We start from the raw sequence: 15,131 nt of genomic DNA, 5'->3' as shown, positions 1-15,131 counted from the left end.
AATAAAATACCTACTATTGCATGGATTCTAGCACTGTCAGCTGGAGACAATGCTAGCTGAATTTTGACCAGTCTTGAATGTTGTTAGTTTTTTGTTGTTTTGTCTGCTGTAGTAAGGTGGAAAACACTTAGTGTTCTTTAGTGCAAGAACTTTTTAAAAGCTTAGTTGTGGAAATTTTTTTTGGAGGAGGGTTGATAGTGGTGGTACAGGGTGTGGGTATAGACTGCATGACGTGCCTCTAAGTCATCCTGATTTTAATTATTAGGAGATTTCAAATTTTATGTTTAGATAAATCTATATATCTTGTTTATTTGGTAGAAGAAAGGAAAGTCTTACCACTTATTTCACTAATATCTAAATGCATGCTGATTTCCAGCACTGATTAATTCATTAATATCATATCTTATCACAGTGTTGTTCTTTAGCTCTTGACCCTGATGTTTACTCTACTGAAATATTTTTAACCAAAGTAAATAATTTTTTTCTGGCCTTCTTTCAAAAGCAAGATTTCTTCCATCCAACTGACTAGCTGCATATCAAGCAAAAGGAACTCAAGCTGGAATTTTGCTGTAATTCTTTACAAGAATTCTGGAGAATATTCTAAATAGTCTTTCTGGTGTTTTGTACAGTTATGCTAATGCTTCCCCAGTTCTATTAGGGAAATTTATCTGGATCTTCCCCCAACCCATCTGTGTTGGCTACATTGTGTTTATTAGTTGTTTTTTCCTTTTCTTTGAGTGAGCTCATCGTTCATACTGGACATTTTTCTACTTTCCTTTGTTGGTTTCATCAGCTTTTTGTGATGTCAGTCCCCTGGGTCATCCCCTTTCTCCGCTCTGATCTTTCCCAATGTTAATGATGCTTCCTGTCTTGCTTTGTTACTTCTATATTTTTTGTGTCCAGTTCCTTGGTGCAAGTAGTTCTTAAAAAAAATTCAGGATCTATTAATGGTTCACCACCATTCTATTTCTTTCAAAAAAATTCTTGGTAGCCACTAACTGTTTCTACTTTAATGTATGTTGGAGTTCTTATGTGAGCCCTTGCTAGACATAATTAATATGTTGTTCCATGTTTTTATATGAGATGCTTCATTGAAGGTGAGGTGTAAAGGATTTTCTGTGGTCTTTGTCAGAGGACTAAGTCTTGAACACTGCCTTTCATGAAACTAGCATTTGTCTCTGGAGAATTTGCTCTGAACCCTTGAATTTCACGTAAACCAAATGAGATGGATCACTTAAAATTAATTTCATGTTTATAATTAAAAGCATTTTTTAATAAAGCATTAATAATATCAGTAAACTTTTCAAATAGAGTCTGAATATGTTTTTCAGCCAATGGTAATGACAACAAGAAATTCAAAGGTGATGATAAAATGGATGGGGCTCCTTCTCGTGTTCTTCATATCAGGAAATTGCCTGGGGAAGTGACAGAAACAGAAGTTATTGCTTTAGGTTTACCTTTTGGTAAAGTAACCAACATCCTGATGCTGAAAGGGAAAAACCAGGTAATTAGTTGCTTTCCATTTTTTAATATACTTTCTGTCTGATTTCAAAATATATTGTTAAAATGCTATTGATGTAAGTCATAAAACAGTAAGTATTAAAGAAAAAAAGAGCTTATGTTCCTTTATTTTTTTAGTGAATTTATGCAATCTTTTAGTTAATTTTGGGGGGAAATGGGAGAGGGTTGGCAGCTATGTAAAGCAAAAAGTTAGCTGGAAGATAAATATTTATTCCTGCATCTTCACAGATGAATTTTTGCAGTAGCTTAGCACATAAGATTGTGTAAAATGAAATTTTCTGAAGTCTGATATTTGTTAAAATGTGTTCTCAAATCCTTGGGTTTTTTTATGTTCGACTAATACGAAGTTTATCTGCTTTGTAAATACTGAAAATGACCTCTTATAATTACAGGCATTTTTGGAACTTGCCACAGAAGAAGCAGCTATCACTATGGTTAATTACTACTCTGCTGTGACACCTCATCTTCGTAACCAACCCATTTATATCCAGTATTCCAATCATAAAGAGCTAAAGACTGATAACACACTTAACCAGGTATATTTACTTTCAGTGGTATTACAAATGCAGGTAGTAGAAGAGGCATTGCATATGTTCTTCGCTCATTTGCAATATGTTTGAATCGTTTGGTTTTGTCCACATTCTAATACTCCTGTAGTCTTACCTGTGATTGTTCCATTTTGTGACACTGAAAGGGATTTGCTTTCTGTGTCATCTTTCCGTTATGATAAATTTTCTTAATGTTTCCTTAACGTCAAAAGGAGAAGGTTCTGAAGCGTGTTTTTAATAGTTGTTTTAAAGTTCTAAATAACTTTAAGGTTTTTGTCTTAGTTTACAGACTGTAGGAGGGTAGAATTAACTTTCTTGTTCTGACACTGGAGATTCCAATGGCAGTTTGAATTCCCCTAGAGGTAATGGCTGATGCCAGTGCCTAAGTGTCAGCGCTTTGGATGATCACTCTAGTAGCACTTGGTAACCTCAGCTTGTGATCTGCTTTTTCTGGAGAATAATACCATAATGATCACTCTAGAGACAAATGTACGTAATAACAAAACATCATTTTGCTCTTTATTTTGTTCTTGCCTCTCCAAGCAAGATTTATTTCACAATAAATACAGAACCATATGTCTGTTTTTAGTAGAATAGGAGAATTAGCAAAAGTAACGTGGTGACCAATTCATACAAACTATAGAGATAAGAGACTCAAACCTACCAGAAGTCTGATGGTTATTTTAAGATTAATTTCTTAAGTTGCATTTTTGATGATACCAAAACAGCATCAGTGCCAAATTAGTTACTATTAATTGTGTCCTCTATTAGGACATGTAAATAATGAAGTTATAGCTCTTGCCTTTGAAAGTAATTTCAGGGTAATCTATTGAAACACTTTTTGGTTTAGATCAAGTATAGTGTTGAATTTCCTGTTGGTCTTTCTAAATGGTCTTGTTCCTTAGAATATTTTATTATTTATTTTTTTTAATAGAGATTCCCCACCCCCCCCAAATATCAGTTACAAAGAAAAATAAACTCCTTAATTTTATCTCCTTATCAACTCCTTTGATAGAGTAGGGGATGAATTCTGTCTTCACTTACAGTGGATGGACATACTTCCTTAAGAAATGTTGTCTTATGTTGTCCTCTGGTTTCTCTGCTGATATTCATCTGGTGCTTCATATGTCCACCTTTTCAACCTATAGGATATACTGACTTTTCAGCAGCGTTTATGCTACTGTGCATAGTACTACCCCATCTTAGCCTATATTCCAAGTCTTCCAGAACTTAATTTGAGTTTTAATTAGAGCTAAATAATAGAAATAGTTGGTAGTAAGCATTCTGGAACTATTATTTCATGAAGCATTCTATAAAATAAAGATGGCTGGGCATCATTTTTTCTGTAAGAAAAAATATAGTGCAAGGTATTGCTTGTAGTGTAGTATTTTTTTTGATACTCAATACTTAGCATTCAAATCAGATTAAAATATTTTCTCATCGACCCAAATTCATTTGAAATTGTCTTTTTCTGGATATTCAGGCAGGAAGATGTGAAGATGTTGGAATGTTAGTATGTATAACTGGAAAGACAGAATAAAAGAATAAGAGAAATGTGCAATTATCTTAGTTAAAAAGAACACAGGAAAAAAGTTATTTAACAAAGGGCTACTTTAAGCACCCAAGCCTTGGCTGGAAAGGTTCCATTAAGCTGTGTCACTGTGGACAGCTCAGTGATAGTAGCTTCAGAGATTATTTTTGCTTATATGCTCAGAATGAGCTGGTTCTGAATAAACAGTTTGGAAAGGGACTATTTTTAATTTTCATTTCAGTTTTACAATTCCATGAAAATTCTTTTCCTTTGAGACATCAGAACATGGAGATGAGCATTTAAACTCTGATACACAGCAACTATCTCTTACAACTGCATTATCAAGACACAGGAGAATTGAGACTAGAATGACTTCTAACTGTGCTTCTTTTTAATCATTAGCCTGTCATAAATGCATGGGTTTAGTCTTTCTGCACAGACACTGCAGCATTTAGAAATAAGTGTACTTTGGGTGGTGTATCTGATCTTTTGAAGTTAGTTTCAATTTTTCAAAAATAAGAAAAAAGTGTTACAAACTACTTAAATATCTTCAAATTGGCTACTTATGTATGATGCTAGATTTTATTTTGAACTTGTTTGACAAAATGCTCTTGAGAATTTTAATATTTACCATTGTTTAATCCTGTATTCCTTCATGTATTCACATTAATTTTAATGGAACAAAGTATGATGTATAAGTATAGATAGTGCTGACAAGGGTCATACGTTAAAATTGACTTCACAAGTTGTAGTTCATTGGGTTATACAGTTTAAACTTTTCCAGTCACTCTAAGGACTGATGTTTAATTGATATGTGCTTATAGAAAGAGTAGGAAATGATTATGCAACTCAGCCAAGTATCTAGCCATCTTTGAAAGTTGTGTGTTTCATACATTAGGCAAAAGAAGTGTAATCAAAAGACATTTTTACACAATTACAGTAATTAATGTTAAATGTAGTGGTAAATTTTGTTTTCCCAACTGATGTTCACCAGGTCTTTCCCGCCCCCTCCCCCCACCCCCTTGCTTGTGTTGAAAAACAACAAAAAAACTCCCCATATATGCAGAGGATTTTGTTTTTCTTTTTAGAACAGAGGGTGGATAAGAGACACCAGTTTGTTTACCTCTCTGGATACTAGTTGCTGGCATCTGTTAGTCTTGTGTATTATTTCATTGTGTTAAAACTGAGAATTTTGGAGGTGTTTAAAATTTTCCCTTCCGATTAGAGCCTTCTACATAGTTAAAGTGGCAATGAAATGTTAGCTGAGATACCTTTTGAATGTAGGATTAGTACCTCTGCTTTCTGTAGGATTGGGGCTTTTCCTTGGTGGTAGTTTGTGGGTTTGTTTAGTTTTATTTCCTGTAAAGGAAAGAATCTTGAAACCAACAAAATCCTCACTTTCTTTATCCTTACTAGTAGAGCAATAAGCTTTCTACTAGAAAGACTGATATCGAAGCCCCTCATTAATGTGACATAAGCATTGATGTTTTTATTGGCTCTTCCACAGAGTCAGACTGCATTGCACTTAATGTTGTGTTATGTTTCTAGCTCTGAGTTTTAAATAAGTGGACTGTTTTGTGCTTTTGGAGTTTTTTAATATTTCTAATTAATTTCAAGCTATTCTCTTGAAATGTTAAGAAAATCTCTCTTCTGTCATATTTTTTTAAGCGGGCCCAGGCTGTTCTTCAGGCAGTGACGGCTGTGCAGGCATCAAACGCTCCCATTAGTGGGACCACTGTTAGTGAGAGTGCAGTGACTCCAGCTCAGAGTCCAGTACTCAGAATAATTATTGACAACATGTACTATCCAGTAACCCTGGATGTTCTTCATCAGGTAAGTGAAATTTCACTTTAGCTTGTGCTATGATTGGGAGAAACAGCTGTGTAAAACTGTACCATGTTTTTGACAGATATTCTCTAAATTTGGTGCTGTATTGAAGATAATCACATTCACAAAGAATAACCAGTTTCAAGCTTTACTTCAGTTTGGTGATCCAGTAAATGCACAGCAAGCAAAACAAGTAAGTATAGTTCTTCTTTAATGCTAGAGATCTTCCTGTACTCCCAACATTTGTAAAATGTTGATCTGACAGAGTACTGCCATAATAATGTGTCATACTCCACCACCACGTGGGAATTTTTTGAGATCAAAAAAAATAAGTGGAAGTTACTATATAGTATGTATGTTTTTATACCATGTGAAACCAGTGTTTAATGGTAGTACGTTTATGGATACTGTGTCTAAGCTATTTTAGACATTTGTACAAACAAATATTTTTAGTAAGACTGCTCAGAGATGAAATAATATGCGAGACTTCAATAGTGAAAATGTCAACCAGAAGTGAGAATGTAGGATGTCAAGGTGATGCATAATTAATTCACTGTTAGCAGTAAATTTAGTAACCCCTTTGGATTGTTGCTGTCAGGTACTTTTAAGCATCCATACAAAGATGTGATTTGTGGATTAGTTACAGATTTGTGAAAGTATTTAGGTATAGTATCCTTAAAAAAGAAAATATAAACTTATTTGTAATCATAAATGCCCAGAAGAGAGAGTGCGATTTACCATGTGACCAGAAGCTTTGCAGCAGTGATGGGTGAGCAGGATCTTGCTTTTGTTTTATAGGGAACTCTCCTATTCTGGGTAGGAGAGGCAAGAGCAGGTAGCTGGTTTTATTCATTATAGCAGGAGAGAGCCTGTGGATAAATTATGGCAAAGATCAACAGCATGTCACCTAGACCAGATAGTTTGAATTAATTGAATGGGATATGTTCAGATTTGTGGCAGTAGAAAAGTTGAACCAAAGGGGAAGGTGAGATTTCTATTATTATTATTATTATTATAATTTTCAAGAGATTAATGGAATAAGTTTATATTTTCAAACATTCACATGCAGTCCTGAGTCTGAGGAAGGCTGATTAAAATTGATGTGCTGGTTAAGTGTTGCTTGGCAGCATAGCAAGTGCTTATTGCCTGTAGATGACAGACTAGCTGAGAACTTCACAAAAGTGAAAAGCTCACACCTCAGGCTAAGTTGGAAAATTTTCCTCTTAGTAGAGGAAAGATAAAAATGGGCTAAATTTCCTGTTGTAAAGAATGAGGACTACATTGAAATAAAGACTTTTTTAAGTGGTGGAGGGTGATCATTTTTGTCCCTATCACCAAACAAAATACTGGGCATTGAGTAAAAAACTGCAAGATGGTCAAGACAGGGAATCACAAAAAATTAAGCATGTTTTCAAAAAGCAGAGTGTAAGCTTTTATGCTATTGAGAAAAACAAGAGAGGCTATTTGCAGCTTGATTTATGGTGGTCCACTTTAAGGTAATCTACTCCTGAAAAGCAGTCTGGAAATATATGTAGATATGGAACACAATTTAAATTAGGGATGTCCTTTCCAGAGTTGAAACAATATCAAATATTAGATTATGCCTCAGACTAGAGAGAGATGCAAATATATCACTGTACTACTTAAGAATTTGTATGGATGGTATGGAAGTTTAAAACAGTGGTACAGAAACTAGATCTTAGCCTACAAGTTCTGTAGAAATCAGTTGTAGATATTTTGATTTATATTTGAAATATTTGATAAATAGTTGGATGCTATAAGTGTTTGTTACAGAAGGTTGTAATTCAGGCTTGACTTGTCTTTGGAAAGACATTTTTCAGTAGTAGATGTTACTGCTGCTTTTAAAGTGCTTTTCTGATGCAAAGTATGACATCAAGTGTTAAATCTTTTGACCTTGTTTTTTGAATCATGTATATTATCAGGCAATTTAATGGAAAAATGACATCTGCAAAATGGGCTGTAGTGATATGAAAGCTATCAGTATAATTCTAGGAATGTATTATAAAAAAGTTAAAAATGAAAGGATGAGGTATGTAAAAATGTGAAAGGAGTCTAAGAATCTCTTGCTGTTGTTAACTTCAGACAAACTTTCGGGATGCTATTGGTATTAAAAAAAACCCAGCATATATTTGTTTCTCCAGTTTCGCATGTTTTTGATTAGGGTACCTGTTCACTTGTAGTATCTTGTGTGGGAATGACTAAACTTCATTGAACAAGTGTCTCTTGTATATGCAGTCATTGTCAGAGTGTTGTTATGGCCTTGTTGTCAAATTGAAATGGTCTTATGTTTATAGTTTCATATTTTAACCAATCTGTGTGTAAATATAGGAAATGTTAAGAGTGGTACCAACTGCAGTTACTGAGGGATGCTAAATTGGAAGGAAGGTTTGATTTCTCCACTACCCTCATGAACTAGAGTAAAATACAGTTCTTATGGTTAAGCCACTGTGATAAAATGTGAAGTGCCACCAGAACAAAAACACTTAAAGACGCAGTCAGGTGATAGGAAAAAAACCCCTTCAGTTTAAATATATTTGGAAGTAGAAGCAGGATGATATGGTGGCTACAATTAAGTTGCATTGGAGTCAAGATCAAACACATGGTAAAAGAGTAAAAGTTTTCAATTTGTTTTCCATCCAAGTTACTGTAGAAGATAATGGGGAAATTTAATTTTCTGGCCACCCTCATCACAGGAAATCAGAATGTGGCCTTAATAGAAATTGAAGACTTATTAAGGAAGTTAAAGAGCAATTTGAAAAACTCAAGTGATGTAAGTACCAAGGAGAGATGCTATGCATTTCAAAGTTCTGAGAAAACAGTGACACTGACAAGAATGCGCAATATGAAGCCACTATCCCTGTGGGATCTCTTGCAATTTAAATGAGAGACTAGTGAAAAACCTCATTTTTACTCCACTTGTTTTGTAAGAAATTCATTTCCTGAAAAAGTAGATAGTGGCTCCACCAATACTTTTTTCATCATCACCCTCAAGTTGGATCATTACAGGTTCTTTGGGTGAAGATTGGGAACTTCAGGTTCTGTATAGTGCAGCAGTCTAGCCAGGGGTGGAGACCATAACTGAGGCTGGGCAAGAGTAGAGCACATTGAACTGCTGTGCTTCTGCTAATAAAGGTTTTGTCTGGAGATACCTGTATGCATATGGAGATCTTCTAAGCATTAAAAATAGCCCCTTTTCATCGTAAATGATGAGTACTCTTAGCATAAGCAGCAGACTTAAATATTGGGACACCAGTGGTTTGGTATACCATGGAGAGATTAGAGTGCTGGTGTTTCTGCCTGAGAAGCTGGCCAATTCAGAGCGTTGGCTTTGTACAAATGTACTGGAAGTATTCTTGTCAAATCTTGGATATTAAAATTATTATTAATGACTCATCTATAGACAATTAACTTAGGTGTTCATGTGTAGAGCACACCAGTCATCTTGACCCAGCATGGGTTTTAAAAACATCACTAGAGGTTATGTTAACAGTTGGCCAATTGATCCTTCCTTGGCCCGCAGGTGATTCAAGGATTCCAGTGAGGTTTGATTACATGTTATCTTTCCAGTTGTTTTACTCATAACTCCAGGGTAGCTCTGTGCTGGTAGCAGTCTGCAAAAGATCTCTACTAATATGCATTGCCCTAAAATATGTAATAGGAACTTCAGGGAGTCATTGCAGAATGGAAGAAAGGACATCTCCAGATAGAAGCTGCAGGGCTGTTATCCACTATTACTGTATTAGGCTTTTGGGGACATATTTAGTTCTAAGTAGCACAACTTATGCTCAGAAATGATAAGTATTGCTCAGGTAAACATGAGAGTGCTGGATTGCATTGTATCAGAAAGCCCAGGAAGTGCAGCAACAGTTCCTTTGCACATAAAATGTGTTAATCTTTGAGAACAGAATGTATTTACATACACTTTTTAGCCACAGAAACTTCTTGTATCTAAGACACTGGTCTCAAAAGAAATTACATTCATTCAGATGCATATCTGTAGGATGCATTTGGGACACATCTCTCCCAAGAGATACTTACCATAAGACCTTCAGTTACTTTGAGGTACTTATTTGAGCTGGAGTATGTTTTGTTAGTGTTGCTACCTTGGGTTTGGGGGTTCTTTATGCCTTTAGCTCTTATGTCCTTCTAAAAATCTTTGGGTTAGTTTTTTGGGTTTTCTGACAGACAAGATGAAGAATGGTACTCACATTTATAGAAGGTCTCATGATTCTTGATCTCCTTGGTTTGGCCTGTGTGTTATGTGGTATGGTATCACATGTGAAATAAATACTCAAAAGAGAAGTTTCTTAGCAGTAACTACAGTTCTTGGAGATGATGCTTGTATGTACATTAACTAGCAGTGAATGGCTGGTGTCTTTTATTTCAGGATGTCTTAGAGGGTTTGTTGCACATTCTTTTGCTATACAAGTAAGAGCTCAGGACACACATTCACATTTGTGACTTCAGATCTGAACAATTAATCTTGAAAAAAATGCTGGTTGGTGAGAATCTTACTTGCATTGTTAGAGATGGTTGGGGTGAGGGTTTTTTTTGGTTCTGGTGCTTGAATGCTTCCCCTAGAGTTTGACTACAGTGCAGATTAACACTACATTTACTAAGAGTGCATCTTCTTCCTTTCTGGTTTGAGATATTCTTTCAGGCCATCTGTGTCCCAGCTACAAGGGATTTCTCTTGTGCAGTACCTTTTATATGTACTTTTGTTTGGCAGAAAGAGGAGTTTTTTCTGTTTCAGTAGAAATTTTAGTTACTTATATAGCTCCCTTTAAACATTAACTACTCCAGAAACTACAAATACAGATATATCTTGGTTTGCTACATTTTAAGTCTAAAATATTTACGTTAACTTAGCTACTTTCTGCCAGCCACAAGTCAGTATTTCTGCAGATTCCACATAGAGGTAAAGTATGAATCTTGATGGGTCCCATGATTCTGACAAAGCTAAAGAATACAGCCTTTCTGTCTTGTTCACATCTGTTTTCTTCATTTTGGGAATGGGTGTTCCCTTGCTGGGCAGTGGCATTATATCTGACAGTAAGTAAACTCTGGCTAGATAATTTGGACCTTCCTCTAATCCATATTTTAATGGATTTTAGAAGGTAGGAAGTCTTCTAAAAGTGATGTCAGATTCTCAATATAAAAACTTTTTTAGGTGTGTTCAAGTGATATTCTTTTCCCAAGTACCAACAGAAGTCTTGGATTCTGCTTTGTCACCATGTATAAAAGAGCTACCAAATGGTGTATGCTGTAATAGTGGTGCCCACCACCACCCCAACAATACAGAATTAATTAATTAAGCTTGTGTTCTATGAATAAGGACAGTAAATTTTGCTTCTGCAGTATTGTATAAAGCATTTCATAAGCTGAATTTCAAGCTTAGGAGTTTCTCTTTAATTGCTATTTGTTGATACAATGCTTAGATTTTCTAGTTTCTATAGGTTTTTTGTCCTGTATGTTTTTAGCACTTCCAAGCTATGGCAAAATAATTATATTGATTTAAAAATTCTTTTATATTGACTGCTAATGGTGGTAGTTCTTTTAAGTGAGCCCTGGAGATGTCAGGTGTGATAATATGTTTTGTGGGGACAGCCTTGCTGGCCCAGGCCTAGCAGAGGGGTTTCTGCAACATGTTCAGTTTCCAGATGCATCACTGTATGAAAATAGCAGGCACACAAGGTTTGTGCTCAGAATAGTAAGCCCTGCCAGAAAACCTGACTGTGTCAGCAAGTTCACTGCAGATGTAACCCAGCTAACTGCAAGAGCTAGCTCAGGTCCAGAGGTGGTACATTTCAGTCCAACATGGAGTCCAAACATTATTTGTTTTTTCTAGCATATATCTATATCTATATCTAGTACCTTTATATTTAACATAATGATTTGATTGACTGCTAATTTTTAAGTTGAGCTGCATCTTCACTTCCTAGCATTCCCTAAGAAGTTGACTTTGTAACAAAAGTTTCAGTGTTCTTAAGTCTCTCATATTTAACTGGTAGTGCTTCCAGTGAAAGGAGGATATGTCCAAAATGTAAGTGGACTCAAATCCAGGAATTGACTTGCCTGGTGGATAACAGAGATGGAGAAAACATATACATATATACATATGTGTGTGTGTATGTATATGTTAGATTTTTTGAACAGTGTTTCTGTGGAGTACTACGTGTCATGTTAGTAGGCATTCTTTCAGAAGTACCAATTAATTGTGAAAATGGGATTTCTAAAAAAGAGTATTGGTAACATCAGGTTAGCACTTAAAGTTGGTTTTCTCTCAGTTTTGGCACTAATTACCTTTAAGGAGAGAAGGAAAACATGCAGGAATAATGTATATATTATGCCTTAACAGATGGCTGTCTAACATAGTAGTTAAGTCTAGATTTTTCTTTTTTCCTCAGTCAATTTTCCATGTAAGACTCTTGATTTTTTTTTTGCTTTGAGAAATCTATTTGGCAGTTTGTCTGAATTTAAGAATTTAAGCTGTGCTGTGGAATGCAGGTTAATTAGCTATATTCAACAGACAAAATTTAAGTTTGACAGTGTTAAAATGTCCCTTGCCACTTTGGTGCATAAAAACAGTTTTTAGGTAAGAAGGGAACATGGAGCTTCCTGAAATCATGTTGAGAGGTTAATGCATTTTAATTGGTTTTAAGCTAGACAGTAAGACAGATCTATACACTGACCTTGTAAAAAATAAAACAACCAAAAACCCCAACCTTGTGCAACCAACTGGTATCATGTCTTTTAAATAAATTGTGATTTATTTTTTTTTTCAGGCCTTAGATGGTCAAAATATCTATAATGCTTGCTGTACCCTAAGAATTGATTTTTCCAAATTGGTGAATTTGAATGTCAAGTACAACAACGATAAGAGCAGGGACTACACTCGTCCTGACCTTCCATCTGGCGATGGACAGCCAACGCTGGACCCAGCTATTGCGGCAGCATTTGCAAAGGAGACCTCTCTTCTAGGTATGATGTTGACATTCTTCTGTATTGCAAAGCCACTTCATGAAAATATTCACTAATCCTTCTAACAGCTTCAATTACAGTAGAGTCCAAAGGCCCATTAAGAGTTCATTCTGTATTGTGGTCTGAATTGTAGTGATATAATTATATTGTCTTTAGAAGTGCAAAAAATGAATGAAAACTTGCATGACAAAATGACAAATGCACGAAGTATTAGAAAAAGTCAAGTTAGTTCAGCTTGTATGTCAAAATCTGTCCTTCCCTCTTTTATGTGTTCCTGTCTGTGGCCACCTTGCCCACCTTCCCACCTAGTAGGAGAGACATAACATGATTTGCAGGATTTCTTTAATGCTAATGGTTATTTGTAATATCAGATTACAAAACTAACATTTTGCTGGTTTCCTTCAAAGAGGAAAGATTATGCTTTTTGCTTAAAATACCCAAACCCTGTGGTGCTACCTGAAGTTTTTGTGAATAAAAGAAAAAAAATCTGTAGTTGTACTTCTAGCGCTATGTTATATGAGTTCTATATATCCTGTCAGCCTTTGAGTTCATCAGAAGTTGATTAAATGCTCTGAGAAAGGTACAGATATATCTATCTTCTGACTATTACCTAAATAATCAATGCATACTCCTACTCCTGTCAAATTGTTTTTTGGTGAGAACACCTTTCACTCTTTAAAATGTAATAGCACTCAGATATAGAATCATTACTTTTATAAAAGCTGATTTATTATGTTGTGTTCATTGTTCTTCCCACTTAGTCTTTTTCTTATGTTTTTTTTTCTTTCATGATTTCCCATTTTTGTTCTGAAGAAAACATAAGAGCAACTTAGATTTCATAGTTTCTTGTACAGTCTGGGCCAAACTGAAATAAGTTTGAGTTAATGTAGGAAAGAGAGGCCTCTGCTCACTGTTACAAAAGATAGAGGGCACTTAGTGAATGTGAGCCCAGGAAGAGGTAAATATTGTAGCTAGGGATACTGAGTGTTGCACTGTATTTGCCCCTTTTCTGAAATCAGGTCACTTGAAGGATACATTTCATATCTAGTTGTAAAGTACACACAAAGCCAATTCCCCCAAATTCCAGACTGCTTGACTTTACATTTCCATTATCATGTGCAGCTACAGCAAAAGTTTTGGGAAGTAAAAAATACTGTAAGAATCTAAAGTCTCAGGAAAAAACTAGCTAAAATATATTTTCTTTTTTCTCCTTTAACTCCCCATAATTTAAAAATCGAAATCTCTCATTTCATGCTTCGATTGGGAAGGTGGATGAGTGTTCATGTAGAATTTTGACACCACAGAGATGAGTGCTGTAGGAACACCCTTGAGGCAATTAGTAATTCTTTTGTCAGCCTGTAATGACTAGAAAGTAGACATTGGGGCTGCAGTATGAGTAGTAAGTAGACAAAAGCAAAGTAAAGCTGCTTATTAACGAGACCCACAATATTAGGCACTTAGGAGAGGAGAGAGTAAAGATTCACGAGTTATGAAACAGTGCCAAATGCAGTTACTTCAGTAACACTAGTTCTGACATTTTCCTGAATCCTGAGAAATTGATTTCTAGTCTCAGGCTTACTGATATATTTCCTTGTATATAATACTTACAGTATGCATCAAATTAATAGGTTTAATTTGCTTGGCATGGTGAAATCACACTCTGTGGATGCTTGGATCATTGCATTACTGTGGATATATTTAACCGTGTTTACTGTACTTTCTGCGGTTATCCAAGTGACTTTAGTGGACTTTATGGTCTACTACTTTAGACCTGAAAGTCATTTAGATACTTTTGGTTTTTGTCTGCAAAACTACAGCTTTCTAGCATTTTGATTTTAATCACTGATTATTTTGTGTATATTAAAAATAATTTCTAAAAAACCTTATGAATATGATGGTCACAATAACTAGTTAAATATTTTAATGTATACTCGTTGGGTGGACCTCCATTTATGCACCTTTTTTCCAAGCAGTAGAAAAATAAAAGGTACACAACCCAAGTGACTTTCATTGCAGCTGTGAAACATTTTCAGAGCATTGGTGAAGTCAGTCATGTTTATTTTGATGAGCAGTGAAGATTTTATATCATGTTGTTTCTTGTGTAAAAACAATCATTGTTTCAAAAGAGACTTAAGGGAGCTGGGTACGTTTTCTAACTCTGCTCATGGCCAGTGGGGTGAGCTTGGTATATTGTTAACTCTTCATCCTCTGTCAAATGGGGATAGTTAGTACAGGGATTTTTTTTTTGTTGATATTGTTCATTTTTTTCTAGTTGACTTTTTGATTTTTACAGAATTTGAGTTCTACAGCTGAAAAATTTTACAGAAAGACCCCATAGTACTTTTGGTACCTTAGTCATTAGGATAATTGTCAGAATGGGAATGGTGGTTGTTAGAATATGGAAGAATAGGATTCTCATTCTGGGCTGCTGACTGTGTAAAAACACACAAAATATAAATGATGTAAATGAGATGACAAAGGATAGAAAAATACCAAAAACCAGAGTGGATGCTTGTACATACAATTTATAGCTACATTTATTCAGATACTCAAAAGGAGAAGTGTGGGAAGACTTAAAAGTTCAGAGAGTCATGGAGGTTGGCAAACTGATGTGTTAAATATGGCAGAATGATAACAACAACTTCCTAATTTTTTCAGTCTTAATGTTTATTTCCTTCTGATTGATACAGAATTTCTTTCTG

At 35.2% G+C, this 15,131-nt stretch overlaps 1 protein-coding gene across 5 annotated transcripts in view; it reads left to right on the top strand.

Annotated features, from left to right (window-relative positions):
• The window catches only part of PTBP2 (polypyrimidine tract binding protein 2), a 47,071-nt gene that overhangs the window by 24,272 nt on the left and 7,668 nt on the right, over positions 1–15,131 (top strand). For all 5 annotated transcript variants that reach the window (XM_058842668.1, XM_058842667.1, XM_058842670.1 and 2 more), the window contains 5 exons: positions 1,332–1,504; positions 1,914–2,057; positions 5,269–5,433; positions 5,510–5,620; positions 12,234–12,429. In XM_058842668.1, coding sequence (XP_058698651.1) covers positions 1,332–1,504; positions 1,914–2,057; positions 5,269–5,433; positions 5,510–5,620; positions 12,234–12,429 — 789 coding nt within the window. The remainder of the gene's footprint in view (positions 1–1,331; positions 1,505–1,913; positions 2,058–5,268; positions 5,434–5,509; positions 5,621–12,233; positions 12,430–15,131) is intronic.

This window comes from Poecile atricapillus, chromosome 7 (assembly GCF_030490865.1).
Source record: "Poecile atricapillus isolate bPoeAtr1 chromosome 7, bPoeAtr1.hap1, whole genome shotgun sequence".
Lineage (NCBI taxonomy): Eukaryota > Metazoa > Chordata > Aves > Passeriformes > Paridae > Poecile > Poecile atricapillus.
This window is presented reverse-complemented; position numbering and strand designations above follow the sequence as displayed.